At 48.4% G+C, this 17,883-nt stretch overlaps 1 protein-coding gene across 10 annotated transcripts in view; it reads right to left on the bottom strand.

The window, feature by feature from the left end:
* The window catches only part of RYR1 (ryanodine receptor 1), a 241,827-nt gene that overhangs the window by 133,543 nt on the left and 90,401 nt on the right, over window positions 1–17,883 (bottom strand). For all 10 annotated transcript variants that reach the window (XR_013230906.1, XR_013230910.1, XR_013230908.1 and 7 more), the window contains 8 exons: window positions 14,777–14,909; window positions 12,578–12,738; window positions 11,518–11,683; window positions 9,528–9,614; window positions 9,186–9,412; window positions 6,947–7,856; window positions 3,094–3,294; window positions 806–917 (listed from right to left, as the gene is read on the bottom strand). Coding sequence is in view for 3 of the 10 variants with exons in the window: in XM_077336555.1 (XP_077192670.1) it covers window positions 806–917; window positions 3,094–3,294; window positions 6,947–7,856; window positions 9,186–9,412; window positions 9,528–9,614; window positions 11,518–11,683; window positions 12,578–12,738; window positions 14,777–14,909 (1,997 nt within the window). In the remaining 7 variants the exon portion in view is untranslated. The remainder of the gene's footprint in view (window positions 1–805; window positions 918–3,093; window positions 3,295–6,946; window positions 7,857–9,185; window positions 9,413–9,527; window positions 9,615–11,517; window positions 11,684–12,577; window positions 12,739–14,776; window positions 14,910–17,883) is intronic.

Raw genomic sequence — 17,883 nt, 5'->3', positions numbered from 1 at the left:
ACCCATGCCAGCTTCTCCATTTTCTACAGCCCGGGAGCTGGCCTGGCTGCCTGCGGCCTCTCTGGGCTGCCCGTCCTTCACCTTCTCTTTCTACTGCTGCCATCCCTCGCAGTGTAGTGCAAATGCTCTTATCTCTGTGTCTGTTCGGTCCACACAATCCTGTCTCAGCTCTCACACCGGAGTGTAGGATAGATGAACTGTCTCTTGTTTTCGCATTCTGCTAGGTCAGACGTAGGTACTGTGGCAAAATGGTACCTAAATCTTGGGTAAGGGGGGTGCGGGCTCTGAGGTCCTCCATTGCCCCTCTTCTTCAATACTGCCTATCTGTGACGCTGACATCCTGTAGCTGCTGCCTTGTAGCCCTCATAAAGACTCCTCCTGGTTTCCCCGATGCCTGGGGCTCCTGGGTGTCTGTCTTAGGGGGCTTTGCCTAGGGACTGCATCCCACGGTTGTGACATAGGCTGGCTAATCCAGGGTGGGATAAAGACAGAAGGCCTCTTGATTGTGCAGGAAATCCTGGCTCCCTTTTCTGTGGATGAAGGAAGGCAGAAAGAAAAGCAGTTTCCACACTCCAGAGGCCAATCCATATTTATTTTTAGACTAAGGCAGGGGCTGGTGGGCTAGCCTCACCCCATCAACTCTTAGAAGCTAAGTTAGGTCAGCCCTGGTTAGCCTTTGGAGGGCAGGGTCGCTGTGCAGAGTCAGGCAATCAAAAAGCACCTTGGTTTGCCCCTGCCCTGCAGCCATGTTTGGTGTATGCATGTATGGCGGGGGAGAAGGGTCCAGAGTGGGGGTGCTGCTTACCACAGTGAGAGAGCAAGTCAGCGTGGAACTCCAGTAGCTCGTCCCGGATTTCATCGGGCACTGGGCATTCCTCCTCATCGGCGCCATTCTTAAAATGCAGAAGCATGTTAATCTGTTGGGAAGAGGAGGAGACACCAGTTGTGGCAGAGGCAAGCTACCTAGGCTTTTGGCTAAAGAATACCCACATGAGGCTGCCTTATACCGAGCCAGTCTATCAGGGTTAGTACTGTCTAAGACAGGCAGTAGGTCCCCAAAGCCTCAGGCAGGGGTCTTTCACGTCTTCTCCTACCTGATCCCTCTTGATGTCGTGGTTGTGGTAGCCTCTAATCTGGAGAACTGGGTTTGATTTCCCACTCCTCCACATGCAGCCATTTGGCTGACCTTGGGCCTGTCCCAGTTCTCTCAGAGCTTTCTTGGCCTCACCTATCTCACAGAGTGTCTGTTGTGGCAAGGCAAATGTAAGGCAAGGCAAATGTAAGTGGCTTTGAACCCTCTTCATGTAATAAAAAGGGTTCAAAAAGCCAGCTCTTCTTCTGATCCTCCTCTTAAACTGGAGATGCCAGAGATTGAACCAGGGACCTTTTGCATGTGGGGCAGATGCTCTGCCACTGAACAACATCTCCCTCCCCACAGCCCTGTGTGGATTTGTTCTTTTGTACACCATGCAGTGCATCGATCAGTGTCACAATTCAAAACAACAGTGGAGCTGCTGAACTGACCGAGAAACTCTGCTGGCTCATTTGTTCCACGCACTGGACCCTGCCTTGCATTCAGCAGTCAACAGGTATTTTCTGATGCTTGAAAGATCTTGGAAGCATCTTGATTTGTGGATGAATTAGGGTTCTGCTGGAGCTCTATTAGTTGGAGGAAGCCACGTTACATTCCGGGAAATCCAAATGTACTGGCTGAGAAGGCTCCTCAAGGCGAAGGGGAAAAAATGGTCAACAAACTTCTCTGGAGGAGATGTTTGCTTTCCATCACACGTAGTCCCCTGCTATGTGCAGCCAGAAGAGAAAATGGAGGTGTGTTTTAAGGAGGGACTTGTTTAGATTAGCTGCTTTTCTATTTTGCAGTAAATAAACCGGACATTACAAACTGCAGGTGGAAACAATTATACTGCAGGTCAGGAACTATCTGTATACATAAAATGCAATTCATACTTCCGGCAACATGCTGAAGGTTCTGAAGCCTCCTATTAGTGGAATCTCCCCCTCGCAGGGCCAATGGCTGCTCTTGTTCAGGATTTCGCACCCCCTCCCCCCTTCAGGAAGCCTCTGACAGCCCCTGACCAAGGAGAGGAAGAGCAACGCAGGGGAGTCTGCGGTCATGGGTGTGTATCCCTTTTGAGGGTGGGGAAATATTTCCCATTCTGTTCAACTGCTGGCTGACAGAGATGATCTGTAATTCCAGGAGCTCTCCAGGCCCCACCTGGAGGTTGGCTACCCCTGGGTTGGAAATAATCCTGAAGGTTTGGAGGAGGGCCTTAGAATGGTCTCAGAGTCCAGCCTCCAAAGTAGCCAGTTTTGCCTGCAGAGTTGATCATTATAATCTAGAGATGAGCAGCGATCTAGAGATGATGGTAGAGGCTTGCAGGCTGAGGTGATATTCTTACATTGATAATTTGTCATTTAAAAAAATGATTTTCACCAGTAGGCCAACTACAGCAGGAATCTGGAAAGGCAGCATACAAATGTTTGCAATAAGTAAGTTATAAGTAACACAGACCAGCAGGGAAGGAAGGATTCACTGAAGGCAGAAAGATGGGAAACTTCTCCAAAAAGGGATCTCTGCTCAGTCAGTTTCAGAGAGTGGCTCTGCTGGTCTGCAGAAAGATGGTTGCATTTTCATGCCACCGGACTAGAGCCTAGATACTGGTGCTACCGGACCCCAGCCTAGAATCTGGGGCTCAAGAGAATTTTCTCTTCTTGCCCAGAACTATTTGGAGACACAGCCATTGTCAGCTGGGTTTATTTTCTCTTCTTGCTCTTGAGATTCAGCTGACGGGTCCTTTCAGCTTAGATCCTGATGCTACCAGTCCCCAGCCTAGATTTTGGTACCACTGACTCCAGGCGAGATTCGGGTGTTACTTGACTCGAGCATAAATTCTGGTACTACTGGACCCGTATCCAGCTTTGCTAAGTCAGAATACTAACGGAGGGGGACTGACTTCAGCCCTCCACAGCCTTGTCTTTTGCAGTTATCCAGTTCAGAAACCAGAAGAGCATGGGAAGCTGTCGCTGCCAAGGAACGCCATCCCAGCAGCCGCTGCCCCCTTCCCACGTGCGCACCTGTTCCTGCGGAGGTGAGCGGAACTCCCGGGTGCGGCGAGCCGTCTCCGCGGCCGACATGGTGAACGCCTGCATGAGGGTGTTGTAGCGCTGCCGCTGGTTGGTCTGCAGGTTGTCCATATAGCACTCCGAGAAGGCGATGATGGCTTCCACCCGGTGCTGCAGCTCCCGGTCACAGAAGAACTGCAGAAGGTGGCACATCTGCAGAGAGGAGGAAGAGCAGGAGAGAAGGGTGAATGGACACGGCCCTCCACCAGAAGCAGGAAATAATCTTCCCCCCTTAATAAAACAGTGAGGGCGGTTGGGGTGGGCTGAGTCTGGGATCAAAATCGCCGGATTGGCCCCTTGCCTCCAGACTAACAAGCGGAAAGGCCACTCCAGTTGTCAGTCCACCTCAATGGCCTAATCGAGCGGCACGCAAAGTGCGCCTTCCGATTCCCCCTTGGACCCACCCACACCACAGAGCCACCATTCTCCCCGGCCTCGCCCCCCCCTTTGCCGCCACGGCACTGGCCGCACTCCCTCCTGCTCTTCGCCCGCTTCCCAGGAGACACTCACGCCACTTCACGCCGACGCCCGCTGCCCTCCAAAGTATACCGCCCTCGGCACAGCTGGCAGATCAGAATCGCCAGCTGCGGCCACCAGCCACCACCTGCTGCCTTCCAGACACCCTCCAGTTCGCCGCCCCCATCAAACACTGCGACCCAGATGGCTCCGTCCACTGGGTCCGCCTCCCCGGGGCAGAGGCTGCTGGAGAACGGCTCGCCGCTCAGAGCAGGCAGGGGATGCACGCCTGGGTCCTTGGCCTGCCCCGACGCCTCCGCTCTCCCCTCCACGCCCACGCCAATGCACGGCCCTTACCCTCCCCTGCCCAATAAACACCTGCCAAGCCTTGGAGATGCCGCGTCAGGACTTTTGGGGTAGAGAGGAGGACTGGCAGGAGGGCTGCCCGGGGGCCGGGGGGAGGAAAGGGGGTGCTAGTGCCCATTCTAGTCACTCCATAAAAGCTGCTTGATCGGGGGGAGGGGGAGTCCTGCCTCTCCAGAGTCCATCTGATCTGTTTCTGAGGAGAGCTGTGTTGCTCTGCAACAGAAGAGTTGGATCCAAGTCCAGCAGAACCTTAGATACTGGCAAGATTTTACCACAAAGTTCCCAAGTCAGAATGGAGATCTCTCCTCTCCCAGCCAGGAGGTGGCAGGGGAGTTGCAAAGAAGGAGCTCAGGCTGCAGAGGGACCGTGACAAATGGAATCTGCTTGCTTCTGCCCTGCTCTAATCAAGCTGGTTACATTCTGCCTTGTACCTCCTGCACCCTCACTCCTTTCTTTGCAACACCTTTCCCACATCTTGATTGACTAATAAGGATCCATTCATATCTGATGAAGGGAGTTTTAATTCTCAGGAGACCATACCTGCAAGATGTTGGGTCTGAGGTGCTATGGGATTCAAGTCTAGCTTTTCTGTCTGATCTGTGCTTGGCTGGACTCAGGTCTCCATGTTATTTGCTGAGGTTCCTTCCTCCACCTGTATCTCTCAAAATGTCAGCTCAATTGAACTCCCTCATTTCCTCTGCCACCTTTACATTGACCCTCAGTTCTATGGCTCATTAATCTCACTGCTCTGGATGTATATCAGCTGGTTTTTGCGTTGTGCCTTTCAAGGTTTCCAGAGCTCTTCTGCAGAGGCTGCCACCAGGTTCTGCTCCATAGCTGCCAATCAGCTGGCCAGTGGGGGGACTTACCAGTACAAATAGGAAGGCCCAGATCACACAGGAAGTGATGACATCACAACATTGACTTCTGGGTGACACTCTGGTATTTGGGCAGAAACTCTATGGTAGGAACCAGTTTTACTGCAGAGTTGTTGCCCAAATATCAGAGCGTTGCTCAGAAGTCTCTTCCTATGTGGCACCAACAACATGGCTTGGGCCTTTCTTCTTTCTCCTCGTTAAAGAATCATAGAGTTGGAAAGGACTTCCAAGTTGAATTAATTTCAACCCATTGGTTCTGGTATGTCCCTCTGGGGCAAGAGAGAACATCTTGTACATGACAGCCCTTCAAGTATTTGAAGATGGTTATCACCTCTCAGTCACCTCCTCTCCAGGCTAAACAGACCAAGCTCCCCCAACCTTTCTTCATATGTCTTGGTCTCCAAAATCCTCACTGGACAAGCTCCAGTTTCTCTACATCTTTCTTCAGCTATGGTGCCCAAAACTGAACACAGTTCTCCAAGTGAGGTCTTACCAGAGCGGAGTAAAGCGGTAACATCACCTTGCATGATCTGGACACTATACGTTTTTAATACAGCCTAAAATCCCATTTGGCTTTTTAGCCACTGAGTCACACTGCTGACTCATGTTCAGTGTCTGGTCTACTAAGACCCTCAGATCCTTTTCAAACGTACTCCTGACAAGACAAATCTCACCCATCTAGTGATGCATATCGTATAGTGATGCATGGCCTGAGCTCTGGGGAGGGCAGTATATAAATAAATAAATGAATGAATGAATGAATGAATGAATGAATGAATGAATGAATGAATGAATGAATGAATGAATGAATGAATTATATGATTTTCCTTCCTAAATGCAGAACTGTACATTTATCACTACTGAAATTCATTTTATTCATTTAAGCCCTAACAGTAATAGGATTCATACTGCATTTTACCAACTTGTCAATAGGAATATCATGTGGTACGTTATCCTCATCCCCGACCAGATGCTAGGGGGACCTGGCACACCTACTGCCCTTTCTGCATTAGAAACTCCTCTTCCTTCTTTACTACAGTCTTTTAATCTGCCATCTCAAAACTTTGCAACCACACCCTTCTTGGCTGCACTCCCGCACCAACTCAATTTTCTTCCCTCTCCTCCTTTCCCCTTCCATTTGTGCTGGCTGAGTTTAAATTTTAAGCCTGCAGAAGAGGAGGAGGAGAGAGTTGTTTTTTATACCCCACCTTTTCACTGCTTAAAGGAGTCTGAAAGTGGCTTTCAATTGCCTTCTCTTCCTCTCCCCAAAACAGACACCCTGTGAGGTAGATGGGACTGACAGAGCTTTGCGAGAACTGCTTTGTGAGAGCAGCTTCTAACAGGGCTGTGTCAAGCCCAAGGTCACCCAGCTGGCTGCATGTAGATGAGCGGGGAATGCAACCTGGCTCGCCAGATTAGAAGCCACCACTCTTAATCATGCAGAGAGATTGAGAGAGAAAGAGGGAGAGACTCTCTTGTTATCTCTCTCTCTAATAGTAAACTGGCTGGCTTGTACAACAAATCACAAAAACCGCTAAACTGGGACACCTGCAGACACTCTCATGCTCTGAGGATTCTCTCCACTGGTAGACAGAAAAATATGACTTCTTACGTTTAACAAAAAGAAAAAGAAAAAAAAAACACCACCCCGAAGCATCCTGATGAGGAATAAATATGCTTCAAGAAGCAGGGAATATTGAGGGTAGCTAGGGGACAAAGAGAGGGCGGACCTGGAACTCTGTGGACTCAAAGCCCTGAACACAAGTGGGAGATTTTGTGGGGGGGATTACCAAACTGTTTTCCCCCATGATTCCTGGAATCCCCCCTATTATTTACTGTACTGCACACTGAGCAATTTCAGGCACTTCTCAAACAACATCTAGTGGTGGGAGCCAGGATTCCTGCACAAGGTGCCTCCTCCCTGCCTGGGACGCATTGGCACTTGCGTTCGCATTGACTCCCTTTTCAGAAGCATGGTCGGTGGACAGCCCACTCTTTGGGAACTGGACAGCTTGCTCTTTTGGCCCACGGGTTTGGAAATGGGAAGAGCCCCAAAGAGGAGGTGAATGGTCAGGGCAGGAAAGGACCCACAGCCAGTGTTTTACCTGCAACTTGACAGACTCCGGCAGAGTCATCTGCAACAGACCTTCCTCCAAGACCTCCTTGTCCTCCTTGTCTTCTGCCTCCCCAGCTTCGATGGCTTTCAGCTCCCTCATGTCTCCTTCCTCGGCTTCCTCTTTCTGCCCCCCTCCTGCCTCTTTCTCAGCCCCTTCTTCCTCTTCCTCTTCCTCCTCCTCTTCCTCCGCAGGCACCTCTTCTTCTTCTTCTTCGCCGGCCTCGGGTGTCTCCTGCTCCTCCTCCTTGGACTCACTGAACACATTGGGCTCGATCATCTTGAGGATGTGGCGGACATCCTCGTCCTCAAAGACGCCCATGATGAGGAGGGTGCAGGTCAGCTTGAGGACCGGCACAAACTGGAACTCCACACTGCCCCCCACGGGGTCACGGGTGTGCTGCCCGCCGTCTTGGACAGCTTCTGTCAGCATGGTGATCGCCTTGACCTTCAGGGCATCCAAGGGGATGGATGGGCTCAGCTGGTACAGCTCGGAGTTGGTGCTGATGAAGCAAGTGTCCGCAAAGTGCAGGGGAGGGCGCAGGCAAGCACTCATGCCCACGCCGGGCAGGCCGGGCTTCTTACTGCCGTCTGGGAAGAGCTTGATGGTCTTGGTCTCCTCCGTCATGGGGACAATGAACTCACTGTTCATCATCAGCCGAGAGCGCTTGGCTGACTCCAGGTGCATGCCGATCAGCAGGTCGTAGTAGCCACTGCGCAGAAAGCCTGGCAGGTGGTTGCTCTCAATGGTGTACAGCAGCTGCGACTCATCCACGTGGCTGCACAGGGCATGCGCCACCCGGTTGTTGCCCAGGGCGCAGACGGCACAGTAGAGTTTCAGGGTGTGTGAATGGAACTTCAGGAGGTCCAACCGTTCGGACAGCTCCAGGATATCGATGCACCTGGAGGAGAGGTGGGCAGGAAAAGACTTGAGGTTAGGGGGAAATAGGGGGCTGGATGTCTCACAGCAAGGGTACGAGCCACCAAAGGCAAAACTTCATCCTCTGGGATGCCTCCAGGGTTGCTATGGGAAGCCTCAGTGCCAAATGCCACCAGCCATTTATTTAGTTATTTTATGTCATTATACTAGAAATAAAGCTTGTAACTGATACAATGGGCGCTAGAAGGGGGGAGGGGGTGACTTCCCCCTTGGGCCAGGAAGCCCTCCAGCTGTCTCGGCCCAAGGGGGAAGGGAAGGGCTTCCCACATCTCCTAACCGGGCTTCCCCTACCCCCAGGCCCTCCCCCCCCCCCACTGCCACGGCCCAGTGAAGCCTTGGGAGTTGCTTGCGCGGCCCTCCGAGGCTTTGCCAGGCTACATCAGGCAAGGTCCTCTCCCCCTCTCATCATCAAAGGCCTTCCGTGGACTGGTGAAGTCTTGGGGGCCGCTTGCCCAGCCCTCCAAGGCTTCGGTGGTCTGCAGCAGGCAACCGCCTTGCCCTCTCTGCCCCCTGGCCTGCCCCTCCCACTGGGAGGCCCACTTACCTTTGGCTCCATCATCGTCCAGGGGCAAACTGGTGTCAGTGTCACCAGATTGCCCCTGGCCAGGTGGGAGGGGGCCCAAAGTCCAGAGAAAGTCCAGAGGGTCCAACGTCCACTCTCTGCCCAGCTACCCCTTACCTTTTTATTTATACAGCGAAAGCAGCAGGAGTCTCTTTCTTTCTTTTCTTGAATGTGGGGAGGGAGAGGAAGATTGGAGACAGCAGCCTCACAGGGGGAAATAAATCCAAGAGGCAAATCTCTGCTGAGAGAAGTTAGGACTCCTGAACTGCAGTCACTTTAAGACAAGCCTTGCAACCAGGAACCAGGAAGTCTTTGAACTGATGCCCTGGCCAATCAGGGAAGAATGCTTTGCTACAAGGCACGAGCAGGAGGTTAATTCTCAAAAAGCAGAAATCTGCACACTTACTGATGGCAATTTTTCAAATATCAAGGCTTATATCAACTTCTGGATATTGCAGGGGAAAGTAGGATCACTTTGGATCAATCATGCATGTTGCAGAGGGAAAATTTAAAGTGCCTAAAATCAAAATGGAAATTGAATTCAGTGTAGACTGGAGGTGTTTATTCAAGCTGGCAGTGGGTAAAAAGCCCCATGAAGACTACACCCTATTCTTTTAAATCAGGGTAACCAAGGAGGTGACGCAGGTCCGCTCTCAGAGACTGCCTAGCATGCCAGGGCTCATTCTACTCAGCTCTCTTCCTGCGGGAAGTTGTTGGCAGGAGACTCACCGACTCTCTTCAGGGATGTGGAGGGCCATCATAATATTTGCATCAGTACACTCCACCATCCATCCGTGCCGGTCGCTGACGCGTCCCACATCCACATTCAGGAAATCATTCGGCATGCGACTCCAGGTCATGGGGGTTAGCATCTGGATGACGAGCCTGGGCGGGCTCTGCGGCTCTGCGTTCTTCCGCTCGCTGCGGAACATGGCCGCTGAGATTGGCATGATGTTCTGTCGGGAGAGGAAAGGAGAGAGAAGAGCATCACTCCGAAAAGCCTGTCTGAGAGCTTTCCGCTGTTTCAATGGGCTAAGCACTCTATGGGGGGGGGGGGGGGGTGCCGCTTACCTTTAGCTTGCCCAGTTCAAACTGGACCACATTCTGGCTTGTGGGAAGGGTGAAGACGGCGGGAAACAGCTTGGTGTTTGGTTCCACCTGGGTGGTTGGCAGACGAGAAAGCACAATAGAGACATATAAAAGGAGGCCTACGGTCTCAAAAAAGGAGACTTCTCAGGGGCATAGCCTCTCTCCCTTTCATAGGGCGCTGGAAAAATTTCACGCATGCCAAGTGTCTCTGGTCTACAGATAACAGTTCCCCTGGAGAAAATGGCTGCTTTGGAGGGTGGAGCCTTTGCCATCACATCCCTGTTGACCTCTCTCCCCTCGCCCAAAGAGCAAGGCTTAGGTTTTGACCTTCAGGGCCATTTGTGGTCTAGGCCCAGCGTATCTGTGGGACTACCTAACTCCTTATGCCTCTTGCAGAGCCTTGAACTTTGAGAGTTCAGTTGGCGATCCCTGGCCCGCGTGAAGCACGCCTGGCCTCGACCAGGGCCACGGCCTTCTCGGTTCTGGCCCCTGCCCGATGGAATGAGCTCTTAGAGGAGCCTGATGGAACTCACACCATTTCACGGGGCCTGCGACCAGGCATTTGGTTGAGGCCAGGGTAAGGAGGATCTTGGCCCTCCTCTAAGTACCAACCCTGAGAAATATGGCTGTAGAAGGGAATTTTGAGGAGTGGGGGTGGGGGTGAGATTGTTTTTTGTTTTATATTGCCTTATTTTTAATGTATACTCCTATTGTTAACTATTGTGAGATTGCTGGTCCAGGAGCAGTGGTCTATAAATGTGATAAACAAATAAATAGGCAGAGCTAGAAATTCACAAGACATTTATTTATACTCTGCCTTTCCTCTTAACGGTTACTCGAAGCTGCTCCTACTGTTCTCCTGCTTCTCAGTTTTATCCTCACAACAACCTTGTGAGGTAGGCTAGGCTGAGAGAGTGTGACATACTCCAGGTCACCCAGGGTTCAAAGCTGGGTCTTCCAAATCCCAGTCTGGCACAAAATGCACTACACTACACTCGCTCTCCACACAGAAATAAACCAACTTAAACTGTAATGGTTTCTCATGAGGCGGACTTCCATTTTGTAAGGATGCTGAGACAGGTCGTGTTTAGCAAGTTCTCATAACGATCCCTCAAATTCAGCCATCCCAGGCTAAAGAAATCAAACTGGCGTCCACCATGCCATCATCAGTTAAAGCACGGGAATGGCTCAACTATATATTATGATCTCTCCTGATCTTAAACTTTATTTTCCCCCCTTTTTGCAAATGCAGCCTCTGGGAGTTGCTTCCTGAAGAGGGAAAACAACCCACGGAGAGAAGCATATTTAACTCTTTCCTTTTTTGTGGTTTCCTTGCCAGGAAAAGCTACCCGGGATCTGTATTTATGGCTCATGGGGGAAGCTCATAGGTTGCTTGAAGCAGCGCAAAGAAGTTTTTTTCAGGTGAGAAAAGAGCAGGGGAAGAAAGGGTTAAAGTCTCCCCACCCCCTTTCTCCCACACTGCCAATCTCCTTGTTGCCCAGACAATTCCAAAGGCTGCAGTTTGCTTTAAAACATGTTTCACTTAAAAACAGAGGAAACATTAACATATATTTAAACCCTTTAGGACAGGGGTCCCCAACGTGATGCCCATGGGCACCATGGCACCTGCCAAGTGTTTTTTGGAAAGTGGGTGAGGCCAGGGTGGGCTTTTGCCCAACACAGGACTTCTGACTAGCTGTGCAGTTTTTTGTTTTTTTTAATGTCACTTTGGCAGCAGCTGCCACCTTAGCAAAAGCATCTTCACTGTCAGACTGAAGGTCAGCTGAGGCAGCCCCTTTTTTTAGTAGCGTCCAGCATATTGCGTCAGAATTCCAAATGTGTGTAAAAGCTGAAAAAGTTTGGGGAGCCCTGCTTCAGGCAGGTGCATGCCAACAGCATCCTTCTCCTTCTCATAATCGTGAAGGTGGAGAAACCAGTCCTGCCTTCCCATCAATAAGGCTTTGCATCTCACCTGGAAGAAGGTGTTGACTTCCTTCCCATTGGCTGTGAAGGTCATCAGTCCCGTCGCCAGGTCAACGAGGCAGCCAATCACCAGGTCCACGGTGCTGACCCGGGTCTGCTGGGTACTACTGACAAAATCCCCTCCCCAGACCATGTAGCAGTTGCTTCTCTTGATGCTGTCGAAGAGACGGAGGGCTGAAAACGCCCCTCAATAGCATCTTTCATCAGGTGATAACATCTCTCCTCCACCTTTTACCTCACTGCTTTCATACATGCTCAGAAGCTCAGGCACACTGCTTTCATACATGCTCAGAAGCTCAGGCACACTGCTTTCATACATGCTCAGAAGCTCAGGCACACACCACAAGTTTTAGCAGCCATGGAGAAAGAGACTTACACTTGATAAATGGACATCTTCTATCTATTCCATTTTCATTGAGCTTATTATTTATAGAAAATTTTTTCCTATCTCACTGCCTGCATTTTCTAATGTATCAAGTGTATGTTGAGGATTAGACCTCTGAGGATGAGGTCAGAATACATGAGGTCTATCATTGCAGGTGCATGCACTGTGATTTCAGTTATTGGACTATGGGCTCTGTGTATGTTCTTAACTTTTTAACTTTCTAAACTGTGCACAATATATGTTAATTTAATTTGTATATTTATAGTTTGTGGACACCTAAACTCTTGGTTCCTAACTACGGGTTGACTAGTTTTCCTGTTTTTTTGTAACACTATCCCCTTTTTGATTTTCTTTTGTTCCCACCAGTCCATCTCCAGCCTTGGCTCCATCTTACTGTACTTCTAGTTAGGCACCGCACAGTCATAGTTAGGGTTGCCAACCTCCAGGTGGTAGCTGGAGCTCTCCTGGGATTACCTCTGATCAGTTCTCCAAGAGAAACGGGCTGCTTTGGACGGCAGACTTTAGGGCATTTTTCTCTGCTGAATTCCATCTGCTCCCCAAACCCCGCCCTCCTCAGGCTCCACCCCCAAATCTCCAGATATTTTCCAAATCAGAGCTGGCAACCCTTTCCATAGAACTGCAAGGTGCTGCCAAACACACTCACCTGTCGTGGATGTTTCCCTTGTCGTCACCCATGGTGACAGTGACGTTGCGCACCTTGGTGAGGTCAAAATTAACATCATGCTGGTGGTAATCAGGTGTGACCCAGCCCACCCAGACGCAGGTAGGCTCCTGGCCTGCAAAGATCCGGACTGAATAGTAATACTACAAAGGATGGGGGGAGATGGAAAGAGAGGGAGAGGAAAGAAATAAATTGTTATAATTTAGATTACAGATTACAGAATATCTTTATTGGCATAATAATGATCAAAAAATAGAAGATAAAATGGTAGAGCCAAAGTAATACAATTAAGTGATATGTACAATCTTTCAATAACATATATAAATATTATAAGAAGGCTGTATTGTGATGTGCAGTCTACAGTGGGCTCACAGAGTTTTGTTTTTAGCTACTACAGAGTTCAGATATGAGCAATTCACCCTTTGTATTGTTAACAATACCTTGGCTACTTCTCGGATAATGTCAGGATCACTTTCACCCAGCATTCTATGCATTGTGTCCTTCTCGTCTACACTAGTAGATTTCAATTTTCTCCAATATTTAACGAGTGATTTTTGCAAGTGGAGAAATCTAGGGCACTCCATCAGCAGGTGATATAAAGTGTCAGGTCCACCACAGCCAAGAAGACACAATCTTTCCGCAAAGGGAATGTCCAAAAGGCGGGGTCTGGATACACTGGAGGGAAAGATATTTAGCCGCGCCAGAATAAATGCTCTTCTAAGAGAACTATCATACAATACTCCTAAATATGCAGAGAAAGATCTATATCTGAAAGATGTGAGCCTTTGGGGAGGGTGGTATATAAATGTGAATAAATGTGAATAAATGCGAATAAATAAATAAATATATACGGGGAGGATTCCCCAGTGTTGAGGGAAACAGGTGCTGTTAGATGTTGAGCTCAGTGTCTGTGCATCTATATCCTCCATTCTCTGTGTTATTTGCCTCATGATTGTTCCTTCGTCTTGGGCAACTAGTAGACGGATATCCAGTATGATGCACTGCAGTTTCCCTGGTATCTTCTTGTTTACAGCCTCCCAAAAAAAGGGGTCAGGTAGCAGAGTAAGGAGTTTGGTGCTGCATGAAAGTGTATTTTGACCCAATACCAAAATATATTTAGAATCATTGAATCATAGAATCATGGAATCATGGAATCATAGAGTTGGAAGGGGCCACACAGGCCATCTAGTCCAACCCCCTGCTCAACGCAGGATCAGCCCTAAGCATCCTAAAGCATCCAAGAAAAGTGTGTATCCAACCTTTGCTTGAAGACTGCCAGTGAGGGGGAGCTCACCACCTCCTTAGGCAGCCTATCCCACTGCTGAACTACTCTGACTGTGAAAAACTTTTTCCTGATATCTAGCCTATATCGTTGTACTTGTAGTTTAAACCCATTACTGCGTGTCCTCTCCTCTGCAGCCAACAGGAACAGCATCCTGCCCTCCTCCAAGTGACAACCTTTCAAATACTTAAAGAGGGCTATCATGTCCCCTCTCAACCTCCTTTTCTCCAGGCTGAACATTCCCAAGTCCCTCAACCTATCTTCATAGGGCTTGGTCCCTTGCTCCCAGATCATCCTTGTCGCTCTCCTCTGTACCCTTTCAATTTTATCTACGTCCTTCTTATCCACGTCCTTTTATCCACATCCATAGCCAGGCTCGAGTTTCAAGAGTTTGTTGGCCAAGCTCTGCTGCAAACTTGACATTTGCAACACAATTTGATAATTCAACAGTTTTCTAAAGAACGAAATTGTTATGATAAACATGGACGGTTTCAAAGAATCCAAGATCCTCTAAGGCAGGGGGGTCCTCAACCTTTTTGAGCCTGTGGGCACCTTTAGAGTTTTGGGAGGGGGTGATGAGTGCCACTCCACAATGGCTGCCACAGGAGATGGAAACAAATACAGCATGGCTGCCTCAGGAGAATGAATCCCTCCTCATAGAAGAACGAAACTTAGAAGGGGAAATTAGGAATCATTAGAATTAAGGAAAAACTGTACAGTTCTGGCCACCGTATTTCAAAAAGAACCTTGCAGAGCTGGAAAAAATCCAGAAGAGGGCAACCAAGATTATTAGGAAGTTGGACCATCTTCCCTATGGGGAAAGGCTGAACTGGGAGCTTTCAGTTTAGAAAAGAGATGACTAAGGGGAGACATGAGAAAGTTTTATTAAATTAGGCTACCGTGGTGGTGTTCATGATGATCTCAGGATCGTCTCGGTCATCGGGAACCACCTCTTCCTCCAGGCGAGGCACTGTGGGCACCACGGGAGGTGGGGTGATGAACGTGGTTGCCTTCTTGGCTTTGAACAGGAAGCTGGAGGAGAAGCACAGAAGAGCAAGTGCAATCAGAAAGTGCTGGGCCCAAAATATCCAACTTAGTTACACTTATTTAGAAATAAGCACTAATAAACTCAGTGTAACTGACTTTCAAAAGTCAGGCATGGGATTGAGTGGGGGGAGCCAAACCCCAATGGGGGCCTGAGAATCGCCCTGGTTTGGCATCTTTCCCCTTGCTTCAGGGGTTTAATAAATCGGCAGACATACCTCCAAAAAACAAGCAAAACGTGATGTTTCTATGTTACTCAGAAGTGGCATCAGGATGTTGGTGATGTTGGGGACAGGAGAGGGGGAAAACACTCTGGAAGCAAATTCCACCATAGAGTTTTCCACAAAAACCAGAGTGTTGCCTCTGTGTCACTTCTGGGTGATGTAGAAACATCATGGTTTTTCCAGGCTTCTTCCCTCTCCACTCCTGGTAAGTCCCCCACATCCACTGCTGACTAGTCTGAGGGACCTGGGCTGGTTCTGCACTTAGTACTTTGTTTTTTCAGTTGTTGCTTTTGCTGAATTCAGATTGATTTGAACCCAGATCTTCCTCCTTCCTATTCCCTGAATTGAAACAGAAAGTGTCCTGTATTTGATTGGGGAAGCTCAGAGTGGGAACGGGAGTAGTGGTCACGAATCTGCTTGTTTATGTTTCTTTTCCTGTAACAAGGGGGGTCGGCATTAAAGGATAATGCTTTATTTCTTGACTTTTGACTCTGAGCCAGACAAGCTGGCGGAGGAGCCAGGCTGCTTGTTTCTCTCTTTTCCTGAAAGGGGGTGGGGGAGACAGCAGCAGCCTCACACAAACCAAGGCAAATCTCTGCTGAAATAAGTGTGGGCTTCTGGAACATAGTCAATTTTAAAAAGGGCAAAAATAAGTCTTGGGAGGGAAGACGTGCAAGTCTTTGAACTGATGCCCAGCCAATCAGGGACAGATTGCTTTGCTACGTCAGCATTGGAGGAAGTTAATATGGCAAAACACATTTAATACTGAGGGGTTTCAAAAACAGGTAGCTCAAATATAGCTGCTTATATCCACTTCTGGATATCATGGGGGAAAGGCAGGGTCACCATGGATCAATCATGGATGTTGCAGAGGGAAAATTTAAAGCACTCAAAATCAAAATGGAAATTGAAGAAGAAGAAAAGTTGGTTCTTATATGCTGCTTTTCTTTACCCAAAGGCTTCCATTCGTCTTCCCTTTCCTCTCCCCACAACAGACACCCTGTGGGGTGGGTGAGGCTGAGAGAGCCCTGATATTCCTGCTCGGTCAGAACAGTTTTATCAGTGCCGTGACGAGCCCAAGGTCACCCATCTGGCTGCATGTGGGGGAGTGCCAAATCAAACCCGGCATGCCAGATGAGAAGTCCGCACTCCTAACCACTACAATACAAAACCACTTCACTGAATACAGTGAAGAGGAGCAGGGTTTATTTGGGCTGGGAGAGGATAAAAAGCCCCATACAGACTCAACCCTGGTTATCCTAGAAATATGAATTGGGCCTTGAATATCTTATAGTGCGGTGCTTTTCTTTCCATAGTGCCACCGGGACATGTGTGCATCATGAAAGATGCATGATATTTCAAAATCACCCTCCTTCCCCGTAGTTTAAATGTAATTTTATACATTCAGTTTTGAACAAAACATATTATTCATTCAGGTGGGTTGCCATGTTGATCTGAAGAAGCAGAACAAGATTTGAGTCCAGTCTGGCACCTTTAAAACAACAGTTTTATTCAAGGTGTGAGCTTTTGTGTACATGCACACTTCCTCAGCGAATGGAACAGAAATTATAAGTATTATACACACATACATATACACACAACAATATATAAAAATCTTGACATTTTTATTCCCTCTACTGTTTTCAAACTGGTAAAATGATTTCGTTATTATTAATTTATTATTAAATTTATAATTTAATTCATATTTTTGTTGAAAATAACACTGTCAATAATTTACCTAATATAGTATTAAAACCTTAAAAACCATAACAAGTTTAAAGATCGATCGTGCCAGCTTTCCCACTACTTCTGGTGGCTTCCATTTCATTGTTTGAAGAAGTGCGCCTGGACACGAAAACCCACACCTTGCACAAAAGTTCTGTGGTTTTAATGGTGACGCTTGACTCAAACTTTGTTATATTAGTATTCAGTTACTGTAAAGGATCCTGGAGTTCTTTCCAGACTGGGGCCAGGACCTGTGAAGAGAACGGCTCCCGAAATGGATGGGGACCGACTGTCAGGAACCAACCAGTTGAGACCCAGCAAACTCATGCAACAGACCTCACTCTCGAGCTTCAGGTTGCAGCTTTAAGCAAAAGTCTTTATTTGGAGAACCAAGACAGGGATCAGCACATTGTGTAAGCTCTTAGACAGGAATCTTGACAGAGATGCCGGGAAAGGGGCTTGCATAGAATATATACCTTGGATTAGGGAGGGGGAACAAAGAGATTTTGGCGCCCAACCCTACTCTAGAATTCCCCCCAGGAAGATTCATCTGCCCCCTTCTGCAGTCATCTTCTGCCAGCTGTGGAGATCTTGTTTCATTTGGCTTTCCCTTAATGTTCCCTCCTTCCTACCCAACATTGGGTAGGAAGTCTTCAAGCAAAGGTTGGATACACACTTTTCTTGGATGCTTTAGGATGCTCTGGGCTGATCCTGCGTTGAGCAGGGGGTTGGACTAGATGGCCTGTGTGGCCCCTTCCAACTCTATGATTCTGTGATTCTATTCCTATGCTTTGTATGGAGGATATGGATGGACTTTCTGTTGTAAGGAGGTGACTTGGAGAGCAGGGTTGTTGCTGCATATTTATTCAGTCAATTTGACCCATAAAGATAAAACTAAAAGCCATAAAAGTAATAACAACAATAATAACAACAATAATAACAACAACAACAACAATAATAATAATAACAATAGGGATAGGATATATAAATATTGTTTATAAAGGTATTAGAAT

Source organism: Paroedura picta, chromosome 5 (assembly GCF_049243985.1).
Source record: "Paroedura picta isolate Pp20150507F chromosome 5, Ppicta_v3.0, whole genome shotgun sequence".
In the NCBI taxonomy this organism is placed as follows: Eukaryota; Metazoa; Chordata; class Lepidosauria; order Squamata; family Gekkonidae; genus Paroedura; species Paroedura picta.
This window is presented reverse-complemented; position numbering and strand designations above follow the sequence as displayed.